The sequence below is a fragment of the Arvicola amphibius genome, chromosome 5 (assembly GCF_903992535.2).
Source record: "Arvicola amphibius chromosome 5, mArvAmp1.2, whole genome shotgun sequence".
In the NCBI taxonomy this organism is placed as follows: domain Eukaryota; kingdom Metazoa; phylum Chordata; class Mammalia; order Rodentia; family Cricetidae; genus Arvicola; species Arvicola amphibius.
In genome coordinates this window covers 6,573,244-6,585,629 of record NC_052051.1, presented here as the reverse complement: position 1 = coordinate 6,585,629, position 12,386 = coordinate 6,573,244, and the positions used below count along the sequence as shown (strand labels likewise).

Here is a 12,386-nt window from a genome sequence, read left to right as displayed (position 1 = left end):
TTAAGCATAGAAAACGTGCATATTAGAAATAAGAGTGCTCTCCTGAGCAACTATTAATGAGAACTTTATGAAAACGCCATTAGCAGCATCAACTCTGCGAATGCCCAGGGCCTGCTGATGGAGGGTTCCGGGCTGGCTGCTCACTCATTGTCTGCAGAGGGAAACAGGATGAAGAGCTTCAGCTGCTCTCTCAATGCCAGGCCACCCCTTCCTTATCCTTTATCTCTCAGCCCTCTCTCCTGCCTCCATCTTAATTATGAATGCAAGAAAAAACAAGATCTGGGGGAAAAAAGAAAGGATCTTGATTCCGAGGGCGTAGGAAGGGCTCTGTTCTCCTCAGTGCACTGATTACACACTCGGGATGATGGGGAGGGCTTCCACTTTCACAATCAACAATTCCTTTCTACTATTAGCATATTAATTTGCTAATCAGTTGCCAGTGTCAGGCAAGCAATCCAAATCCTCTTAAGGAAGGGGGGAAAAGCAAGTGGGTGTATGTGCATATTGCATGGGTGTGACTCTACTGGTGTGTATATGTGTATGTATGTGCATGGGTGTGACCGTATTGGTGTGTATGTGCCAAGGCATGCATGTACAGGGCAGAGGACACTCTCAGGAGTCTGTGGTCTCCTTCCCCTTGAGACAGGCTCCCTTGTTTCTGCAACCTCACTGAGTTTTCCAGGCTAGCTGGCCTGGGGGCTTTTGGCTGATTTTCTGTTGCTCCCATCTCACCACAGGTGTGCTGGGATTACAGATGGTGTGGTGATGTGGACTGCCTGTTTGAAGTGGATTCCAGAACCTAACTCGGGTTGTCAGAAGTCATGCTTTTACTGCTGAGCCATCTCCCTAGCATTCAACCCCCCCTCTCTCTCATACACACACACACACACACACACACACACACACACACATTAATGAGATGGGAGAGACATTTACAGTCAACTGACTCTCCCAGATAGTATAGCCTCTCAGCAAATGCTGCTGAAAGAAACAACTAGCTGCATGCAGAATACTAAACCTAGAGCCCTCACACCCTGCTCAAAAATTAATTTGAAATGGATCAAAGACCCAAACTTGAAACTCTGAAACCACTGGAAGTAAATGTGAGCTAAATACTTTAAGACATTAGTAGAGATGATGACTCTTTTGGTTCTGACCCCAAAGCACAGGAAACCAAAGCACCAGTAAATGAGCAGGGTTAGATCAAACTCAAAGCTTCTGCACTGCCAAAGAAATGGTCAACAGAGGGAAGAGACGAGCTGCACAATGGTTTGCCACTGTTCATCCTGAATAAAAAGAACTCATGAAACAAAGGACATAATTTTAAAATAGAGATACTTTACAAGGTTAACAAAACTACCTGTATCAAAAACGACGTGGAAAAATGATGTGTCTTTAGCCAGCCAAGAAATGCAAATCTAAACTACAAGGTATATTTTTTTTACTTATTTTTATGTATGTGAATGTTTTACCTTCATGTATGTAAGTGCAGTGTGTGTGTTTGTGTGTGTGTGTGTGTGTGTGTGTGCAACATGGAGGGTGTGCCTGAGGAGACGAGAAGAGCACTGCACCGGATCCCCTGGAGCTGGAATTACAGTGGTTGTGAGCCACAGCGTGAGTGCTGGAAAAGTGAACTCAGGACCTGGAAGAGAAGCCAGTGCTCTTAACCAATGAGCCATCTCTCCTGCCCCACTAATTTTTTTAAATGCAGGAAAAGGTATATGTGGGGGAATATTACACATTGCTGGAGATATACATTAGAACCCTGTGGCTCTTCCTCAAAAACAGGAAATGTAGGTCTGCTCTATGATCCAGCTACCCATTCCAGAGCAGAGACGCACAGGCAATGAAAAGAGCACACCAGAGAAAAATCTTCATGCCCGTGTCCTCGTCACAATGTCTAAAATAGTGGGTAACCTAGAGGCCCATCATGGAATGAGTAGGTAAAGAAAAGTCTTATAGAGACATGATAGAATGTTATTCAGTCATAGAGATGAATAAAGTCTAGATCTTTTGGCATCAAAATGGATGTCGGGGTTGGGCATGATATAAATTAAATAAAGAGAGAGAGAAGCAGTAGGTGTTTGGGCTTTGCTCCTGTCACTTCACATGACCATGACTGCCTGGTGCAGGGCCTTCAGCAGTCCGATTTTTACCCTTGCATGGGTACCTGTGTATATGGCTAAAGGATCAAGCTGCCTTAGGCCTGCTTTGATGGAACTGTCCTATGTTTGTTTCATCCAATATAAATGCCACTAGATACCGGTGACCAGTGAGCAGTCAAACTGTGGCTACTGCAGCTGAAGACCGGGAGGCTGGACCTGACACTAACTTAAATGTAAACTGCTACAGGTGGCTACGAGCCACTGTACTGGATAGATCAACCTGGAAGATGCTCAGGCTTGGAGTCCATGTCAGGCTATTATCAGGCTCACCCTAACTACAGAGGGTGAGAAAGAAAGCGGGGTGCAAACGTACTAATGTCAGAGGGGACGATGCTGCTGGGAATGCAGACACTGGGAGCCAGCACGCTCCTTCTGAGACGTGCTGAGTCCATCAGTTTGCTTCATTTGATTTTTCTCCAGGGTGGAAGCTAATTGGGGCCAGGGAGGGACTCTCCATCTCTGAGCTGAGCCCAAGGTCCTCAGTTGGGAGTTGGGTAAACACGAAATGTGTTGAAGAGGGCATCTAAGTTCCCAACTGTTTATGGACCTCAGATGGACCACTTCTTCCTTCCTATGTTCCCTCTTGGGGCACGCCCTGTCTTACAGAACCATCTCTATGAAAAGGACTGAGAGCTAGGGATTGTACCAAGCTTTACTTTTGGGGATCCACCAACCCACTCCCAAATCATGGCATGGAGACTTCTTATTAGTTATGAATGCTTGGCTTAACTTCAGCTCATTTCTGGCTAGCTCTTTTAACTTAAATTAACCTGTTTCTCTTTATCTACTTTTTGCCTTGGGCATTTTTACCTTTCTTTCTGTATGTCTTGCTTTCCTGCTTCATCCAGTGTCTGACTGGCTGGTGGCTGCCTGGTTTCTTGCCTCGGGCATAACCAACCATCTTTCCCTCATTCTTTCTTCTTTTCCCTCTCATTCTCTCTTCTCTTCTCCTTCCTCTCGCTCTTTTTAAGCTTAGATTTCTCCTCCTACTTATTCTCCCTGCCCGCCATCTCCACCTGTCTCTCTTCTACCTAACTATTGGTCATTTAGTTTTTTTTTTTTTTTTTTTTTTTTTTTGGTTTCTCGAGACAGTGTTTCTCTGCAGTTTTAGAGCCTGTCCTAGAGCTAGCTCTTGTAGACCAGGCTGGTCTCGAACTCACAGAGATCCACCTGCCTCTGCCTCCCGAGTGCTGGGATTAAAGGCGTGCGCCACCACCGCCCGGCGTCATTTAGCTTTTTTATTAAACTAATCAGGTGCCTTAGGCAGTCAAGGTGAAACAGCAACACATCTTTTCATAATTAAACAAATGTAGCATAAACAAAAGTAACACATTCGTACATCATTAAATAGATGCAGCAGAAACAAATGTTTGCACACCTTTACACAGTTAAGTAACATTCCACAGCATAAACGAATGGAACATGTCTTTACATAGTTAAATATTCCACAACAAGGGGTGGTGAGAAGCGCCGTGCAAACAACTGTCATAGCTTGCCCTCTGGTACTGCAGCTGTGAACCTAGTGCCAATGTTTGTCCCAGTAGGTTCCTGTTGCTGTGATAAGACACTGACCAACACCAACCTTGGGAGGAAAGGGTTTATGTGGTTTACACGGTATAGTCCATCACTAAGGGAAGCCAGGACAGGAGCTCACGGCAGGAACTGAAGAAGAGACCATTGCTTCCTGGCTTACTCCCCATGGCTTGCCCAGCTTGCCTTTATTATACAAGCCAGGACCACCAGCCCAGGGGTGACACTTCCCATAGTAGGCTGGAACCTGTCACATCAATAGTTATTCAAGAAAATGACCCCCACAGACTTGCTACAGGCTAATACAATAGAAGCATTTTCCTGTCTGAGGTTCCCTCTTCCAAAATGACTCTGGCTTATGTCAAGTTGACAAGACAAAAAAACAAAAAACAAAACAAAACAAAAGACAAAAACAAAAACAAAAAAAAACAACCAACAAAAAGCTAGAGGGAGTAAATTGAGGAGTTTTAACCCAGAGGGTAACAAGACCAAGACCAGGGTTGGGCTTAAAACAGAGCAGTGTGGTTAGCGGGTTAAACTATAATTGTAGAAGACAGTAAAGGCATCAAGGCTGAAGGAGATGTGCGCGAGATCTCTAGGCTGAACATGATGGCGGCTTCAGCAAAGATGCCAGAGGTGGGCTCAAAACCTGATTTGAAGGCAGGTGACTGGGAACTGTCCGGCAAGGGAGTTCTGAAACCACAGAGAAGGCAGCCATCTGCCTATGAAGCAAAGTTCAGACCCACATAAAATCTAGCAGCATGATCTAACATGACCACTGGCCAAGGCCACCTTTTTGCCATGACACTTGACTTCTAATTATACAAGATTCGTGCTATTTTTAAAGGTAACTTTATTGACCTTAAATACTGAATCATAAAGTCTGCCTACGTAAGTCTTACAATCCAATGAATTTTAACTGATTTTGGTACTTCTGTAATGGAAACGGTGATGAATGCCTGTTGGGCAAATTTCTAAAGATTCATTTTATTACTTTTAACTATGTATATGAGTGTGCTTGTGTGTTGTGCAGTTTGGTGCGGGTACCTGACAACAGAAGCCAGAAGAGGGTGTTGGATCCCCCAGAGCTGGAGCTACAGGCAGCTGTGACCTTCCAACACGGGTACCAGGAACTGAACTCAGGTCCTCTGCAAGAACAAACTGTGCTCTTAACCACTGTGCCATCTGTCCAGCTCCTTGCTGGGCATCTGATAGCTCTTTTGGTGAAGTATCTGTCCAAATCCTTTGCTACTTACTTGTGATATAATTTAACCAGCACACAAATAATTGGACATACTTATGGATCTGATATGACATGATATTGTGACACATGGGTATCATCCAAAATGATCTGATGAAGATAATTTACTGCCTTTCTGATTGGATTATACACATTTTCTTTGTGTTCAAAGTAGAAATCACTTATCAGGCTTCCTGGTTTCCAATACCTTTCTCCCATTTTGTGGGTTGTTTTCTCACTTTCTTGGTAGTTTTTAAAATACAAAATTCTTCATTTTGATGAAATCCAGCTCATGCACTTTTTTTCTTTTGTGTGCTTTTTAGAACTAAAAAAGGGGGGTGAACAGAACACTGTTGGCCTAGTTTGAGAGACTTTGTGGCAGAAAAACTAAGCTAGCATATGAAAAATGAGGAAAAACATTTTCTTAAAGTTGACATTTAGGTTGGATCTTTAAAGATAACAGGAACACACCAGCTACAGGACTGAAGATTCTTTAGGAGTACAAAAAAAAAATCTGGGTGGATTTTCTCCTGATCCACTCTACATTCTTAGGATGATTTATGACCACAGATTCCAAGCAAAAATCCCCACATGTGCCAGCACCACATGGCACACACCAGCAGACCTCATCATGTTTTGTGATTATTTTAAAAAGCCAATTCATTTATAGAAGATTCTATTAAAATGCAGAGTTGCATCCGTGTGGTTCTCTCAGAAAGTGGAGGAGACACGGTGTTTAGAGACCCACAGTGTTCATTAGCAGTTGGAGTATAGCCAGGGTTTTAGGGCAAAAGCCCCAGCCAGCAGCTGCAACAGTCCAGGGTTAGCTACCCAGTCCAATACACCAATTAAAGAGCTGAGTAATCGAGATGGGGAGATGGCTCTGTCAGTAAAGTGCCTGCTGCACCAGTCTGGAGATCTGATTTTGAACTCCTGTGAATACATACAAATCTCAGCATGGTTTCTGATGGGAATCCCAGTGCTGGGGAGGCAGAGGCTGGAAGATCCAGTGTCAGGGGGATGCTGACCAACCAGCCTAGCCTACTGAACAAACTCTGAGATGGGTGAGAGACACTGCCTCCAAAGCAAGGTGGAGAGCACCTAAGACACAATACTGAAGATTAACCTCTGGACTCCATACGCACATATGCATTGATTTGCATTTATATACACACACGCATGCATGCACATACACAAACACACATAAAAAGGAAAATAGACACGTAACAGTGAAAGGCAGAGAGAGGAGGTTGGATCAATGTGACCCACAGTCTATCTTTTGAGTATTGAACTGAACTTTAAGTTAAATAGAGGCTAGAGGTATGCATAATTAAACAGTCTTGCCCAAGGTGTCATCTTGCCCACCATTAGCCTATCGTTGTCTCAGCTGTGGGTGATGTTATCCCCAGAGGTTACCAGTCTCCAAGATGGTTGCTTCAGTTCCAGAATGTAGTCTCACTCTGGGGGACAGTTTTCCTCATCCGGAGGGAGTGGAGTGTGTGGCTCTGTTGTGCCTTCATTCTTATTAATATAGTTGTCTGAGGTGGCTGCTATTGCATAATGGGGTGACAGCCCATTATGTAATCAGCCTATGATCAGTTAGGTAGGCAGACGCAAGGTGAAGGCAGAGATGCCTAGCCTTCATCTATCTTTTAGTTACTTTGTGAGCCCGAGTGAGGATTCAATGCTGGGATGTTCAGTTGTTGTTTGTTTATTTGGGGCTTTACAAAAAAAAAAGCAAAAGCAACTGTAAAGAGCTATCACACAAGGGTGCAGGTTGAACGCATCAAGTCCCCATTTCTCCCCCAAAGGACATGCATGCCAGAGGATGGAAACCAGGAAGTGTTCTCAGGCAAAGTACAGAACAGGACAAACCTCACAGGTACCAAATGTGCCTGCCTTGTAACCCAGCTTTGCCCATGACACCAGTGCCCTTAAACACAGAGACCTGGCTGTAACCCTGAGGACAAGAAGTCACCAAAAGTTTGAAATTGCTTTCCTGCACACTAGAACAAGGGTGGCTTAGGATCAGAAATGACATAAAAATTCTGAAGATGAATCAAAAGCTGCTTCACACGCCTCAGGCTATGGCTGAGATTCCCAACACCAATCAGTGCTATTTTAGCAGATACCGACAGCTTGTGGGTCTGTTTACAAACACTGGAAGACAGTGAGAGTTCTAACAGGCTGTCTGCATTATAACTCCCCGCGATCCACCAAGGGAAACTGTACGGAATTCCACCGTAATCTGCACTGCCTGCCTCCCCCGATAGTCTAGCACCTCTTCATGCCCTTACCATCCACTCACATTTCCTTTTAGGTGAACTCCAATTCACTCCTTCTACCCAGCTTCTTCAGCCAGCAACTCTCTGTTTTCTATTAGTGCAGAAGGATGCTTGTCTATCGGAGAAATCTGGGACCCATCCTGGCTTGTCTCCTGATGTCATGTAACAGTCGTCTACACAGTAAACCAGAGGTTGTTGTCCATCTTAAGACGATTTCCTCAGTTCAAAGTTTTAACGAGTATTTTAAATTTTCTTCTACTTGAACTGAAAAGTTTATTTTGGCCACCATCGGCTGTTGCTAGGGGTAACCAGTGAGTAGTCAGTTAAAGAATGTCAGGTGATCGATAACCATCTCTCCTGGCTGGCCATTACTGGGAGTCCATGGGGAAGGGAAAATCTAGAGAAATGAGATACTTAAGTTCTGGGAATCAAATTACTACAGTTGAGAATTGTCACAGGTCAACAAAAATGGAGGGCTTTGACAAAATGGTGCATCCCTGGATCATACTACCCCGGGTGACTCTGATTCAGAAGTCTAGTGGAGTCCTCATGCCCACCTGCTACAGATGGCTGTTCCTTCCAGTAGTACCTCTGCCCAGAACCCTCCTCTGTCACCCCTGCCAGATAAAACTCCTCCATTGATCCCTTCCTACACCTTTCAGCCCCCCGCCTCCGCCTCACCAACCCCCACACTGGGTATCACCTCCTCAGAGAAGTCAAAACCTACATATTCCTCAGTCTAGGAAGGCTCTTCGACTATCCAGATGAGAGTCCCTCCCCTCTCCCCCGCCCCCGGGCTCTTAGACATCCCTGACCTGTGTCCGTCACATTCTCCTGTGACCCAACTGGTGAGTCAGCAGCAGGGGCTGAGAGGAACAACCCCATCTACGAACAGAAGCTCTGTGGTGGGTGAGGTGCTACAGAAGAACATGGGACACCACAGAGAAAAGACCCTGCTGGGGGGAAGAATCACTGGGGTCCAGTGTTTGCTTTGGAACACTGGAGACTGAACCCAGAGCTCGTATGTATTAGACACGTGCTCTGCCACTGAGCTGTATCTCCAGCCTTCATTTCATGTTTTTTTTTTTTTTTTAATTTTGAGGCAGGGTCTCACTAAGTTTCCCAGGTTAGCCTTGAATTCACTCTGTAGCTCAAACAAGGCCTGAACTCAAAACACCCCTGCATCAGCGTCCTGGTGTCAAAACAAAATGCAACTCTCACCTCAAAGGGGACAAGAGGTAGCTTATTCTGAAGCCAAATATGAGTGACCATAGCTGGTGGGTATGAATTCAGTTTGCCCCGAGCAACAGGTTCCAGAGTTTAAATGTTTTCCTGAGGCTTTATAGATACAAAATAAAAGAAAGTAGTAAATCCAGGTAAGTATTGGTGGGGGTGGCTTGTAGGCAGGTTATAGCAAAGTGGGGGGATTTTTTGCTCAGGGCTCCCAATGCTGTGTGATGAGATGCTTCACTCTGGAGCTGGCAGAAGCAAGTGCTCTGCTAATTGAACACATTCCCAAAGTTCCACGTGACAGGGCTTTACATCATACACAGAGTTGGGCAGAAAACGACTACTATATGTGACCTACACAGAGCCAAAGACAGGTCAGGAGGTGTGGCTTGGTTGGTAGAGTACCTACCTGGCACACATGACGTCCATCGTTCAATCCCCAGCACCACATACACAAGGTGTGGAGACACATGCCCATAATCCCTGCAGCCAGGAGACAAAGGCAGGAGGATCAGAAGTCTAAGCTTAGCCTCGGCTACGTAGTGAGTTCAAAGCCAGCCTGGTATAGATGAGACCCTGTCTTCCAGAAAATATAGTAACCCAAGATAATTTGGCCATGAATCTGCACTTTCCAGCTCTCCACAAACAAATGTCTGCTCACACCAACCTACGACACTACCAGGCCCAGATGCTGATGCAACTTAGAAAGTAACAATGATCAACGCCCCCCTCCCAGCTTCAGAAATCATACCCTGACCAATCAGAAGCCATCAACATTGGAGCAAGACATGGCCCTCCCATAGCAAAAGAGATTGGGACTCCTTGAAGAACCAGGGAATGGTTGGTAAAAAAATATTTTTAAATTAAGGCATGCATATTGTGTCTTAGACATACTACAATGCATAGTTAATGAACTATTAGTGTAAGTGTGGTTTTTATATGTTCTTGGGGGAAATAAAAAGATATAAACCGAATCGTTGTGTTACTTGCTTAACTGTTGAGTTTCTGAATGAAGCCTGAAATATTGCCAACCCATGTGTGCAATTCTCTGATTTCCAGATCTCCACACCAGTCTCTGGTTATGAGGCAGAGGCTGGGCCAGCACCTCTCTTGCTCCCTTCTGTATCCCTTACACCCAGTGCAGACCTGACACATAGCAGTTTTGTTTTTCAAAGCCCAAATCAACCCACAAAGGCATTCACACAGAAATGAATACGACCCCTCTTTACCTGCACGAGCGCAGGGGAGCAGTCCGGCCTGCAGAGGGCGCCAGTCCGCTTCCACACCTCCCCAGTGGAACGGAATCCAGAGCCCGGACCTGCTGTCAGTCAGACGGTGCTAGCTGCTCAGTGGTCACTTTGCTGCGCTGGAGATGAAGTAGGAGTTCCGATGCATAAGATCCGAGTGCTCTCTTCCTTCTCACATCTAGCGTCAAGTCCCACATCCCCTACCTCGCTATGAGTAGAGCTGTAACTGTAGCAACCGGTGTCAGGTGGGGCTCTGAGAGGAGCCCAGGAGAGAGAGAGGGTCGGAGCGACAGGGGATGAGGCAGGCTGAGCAGATCTGCGCTGATTGTTGGAGACGCAGGGAAAGTTCTTTCTATGCCTCCAAGTCTCTCTCTCTCTCTCTCTCTCTCTCTCTCTCTCTCTCTCTCTCTCTCTCTCTCTCTCTCTCTCTCTCTCTCTCTCTCCCTCTCTCCCTCCCTTCTAAAGTCTAGACTGGACAACATCCACAAGAGAAACACCTAGGAGTGTGTTTCCCAGAAGCTTCCCAGGACCCTCAGGAGCCACAGCTGGGACTCACGCCTCTGTTAACCATGAACTCTTCCTGTTGCCTGTTCTCTGCTTATCCGATGCTGCATAACCTCTCAGAGCCCCCTGCAGCCCCTTCTGCCAGCAACCGGAGTGGCAGCGGGTTCTGCGAGCAGGTCTTCATCAAGCCGGAGGTCTTCCTGGGGCTGGGCATCGTCAGCCTGATGGAGAACATCCTGGTGATCCTGGCTGTAGTGAGGAACGGCAACCTGCACTCCCCCATGTACTTCTTTCTCTGCAGCCTGGCTGCAGCCGACATGCTGGTGAGTGTGTCCAACTCCCTGGAGACCATCATGATCGCCATTATCAACAGCGACTCCCTGACCTTGGAGGACCAGTTCATCCAGCACATGGACAACATCTTCGACTCTATGATCTGCATCTCCCTGGTGGCCTCCATCTGCAACCTCCTGGCCATCGCCGTGGACAGGTATGTCACCATCTTCTATGCCCTTCGTTATCACAGCATCATGACGGTGAGGAAGGCCCTCACCTTGATTGTGGCCATCTGGCTCTGCTGTGGCATCTGCGGTGTGATGTTCATCATCTACTCCGAGAGCAAGATGGTCATCGTGTGCCTCATCACCATGTTCTTCGCCATGGTGCTCCTCATGGGCACCCTGTACATCCACATGTTCCTCTTTGCCAGGCTCCACGTCCAGCGCATTGCTGCGCTGCCGCCGGCTCATGGGGTGGCCCCGCAGCAGCACTCGTGCATGAAGGGGGCTGTCACCATCACCATCCTGCTGGGGGTGTTCATCTTCTGCTGGGCACCTTTCTTCCTCCACCTGGTCCTCATCATCACCTGCCCCACCAACCCTTACTGCATCTGCTACACGGCCCATTTCAACACCTACCTGGTCCTCATCATGTGCAACTCTGTCATCGACCCCCTCATCTACGCCTTTCGCAGCCTGGAGCTGCGCAACACGTTCAAGGAGATTCTCTGCGGCTGCAATGGCATGAACTTGGGCTAGGGTGCCAGCGGAGGAGCTCCATATCTAGCCAGGGGGCTTAGAGACAAAAAACAACACTCAGAAGGGACATACAGAATGCTGTGGCTGTGCTTGGCTTCATCTGTACGCTGGTGGCCCTTGGCAAAGGGAAAATGACAGAGTATAGGCTGTCTGTGAAGATCTACGCATGGGTAAGTCGGGGTCTGATCTCCCACATGGTCTCTGGAAGAAACAGCGAAGGCTGCCCTGGGTGTCGTCTGTGTTCACCGCTGGGCACCCGGGGCTCTTGATTCCTGCCTGCTCCCCTGCTTTGTGCCAGTAACTGTGCTCCAAGCCAAGCCATCCAGGAGGGCTCTTGTGACCAGAACGTGTGCTCAGATCTCTGGCAAGCAAACCTGCTCAGAGCTACACCCCCAGCTGTCTGCTACATGGAGAGCTTTGCACGCGTTCTGAGAGAGGCTGCGTTTCCATTCATGTGGTTACCACTGTGTAAAAACGATGTGATGCTCATTTCTCCCTTCCAGCACTCACATTCATGCCAGCCTCCCCCTTGCAAAAATAGCATGGACACGCGACTCCCTTCTTTCTGCGCTATTGTCGGGGTTGTTATTATTGTTGGGGTTTCGTTCATTAAATCTGAGTTTCAAAGCCTAGTAAATCAAAGTGCCATGGCCAGTGAGAGGTCCCTGCTGCATCCTTGGACTTTGCTACCTGATCATATCAAGGTAGATGCTACTCGGAAAAGGGGGATCTCTGCTATTGCTGTCTGCTTGCAGGAGGGTGAGCGTTTCACTACAAACTGCTTTGCTGTCGTTGATGATGGCTCAAGCAGTTGGGTCTGCTTCCAGATCCCTTCTTTCCTTCCTCCCAAGCTCGTTTCCCCCCTCCTGGTAACTATATGTCTATCAAGTAGTTATTTAAACAGTATCCATGAGAGAGATTGTGTTTCATCCCTTCTTGCCCTAGATAAGTTCAGCTAGTGCCTCCCGCTCTGTTTGTGGTTTCCTCCTCCAATACACGGGGGTGGAGGGATGTGCTTGAACTGCTCCTGCTAACACGGTAGTACGCACCGTTTGTTCCTCGCTTTGATTGTGATGCTCAGAGATAATAAAGGCTTCCGCTCCTGTGACCACTGAACACGTGTGATGCTGTGCTGCGGCCCTGGGGCA

The 12,386-nt window shown here is 47.0% G+C and overlaps 1 protein-coding gene across 1 annotated transcript; it reads left to right on the top strand.

Moving 5' to 3' along the window:
• Window positions 1-10,266: 10,266 nt before the first annotated feature.
• On the top strand, window positions 10,267-11,238 carry Mc3r (melanocortin 3 receptor). Its single transcript, XM_038332073.1, has one exon. It carries the CDS (start codon window positions 10,267-10,269, stop codon window positions 11,236-11,238), a length of 972 nt encoding a protein of 323 aa, XP_038188001.1.
• Window positions 11,239-12,386: the final 1,148 nt, after the last annotated feature.

Bases quoted from the DNA above. Each gene is read 5' to 3' on its own strand.
- Mc3r (XM_038332073.1), top strand. From the start codon at position 10,267: ATGAACTCTTCCTGTTGCCTGTTCTCTGCTTATCCGATGCTGCATAAC.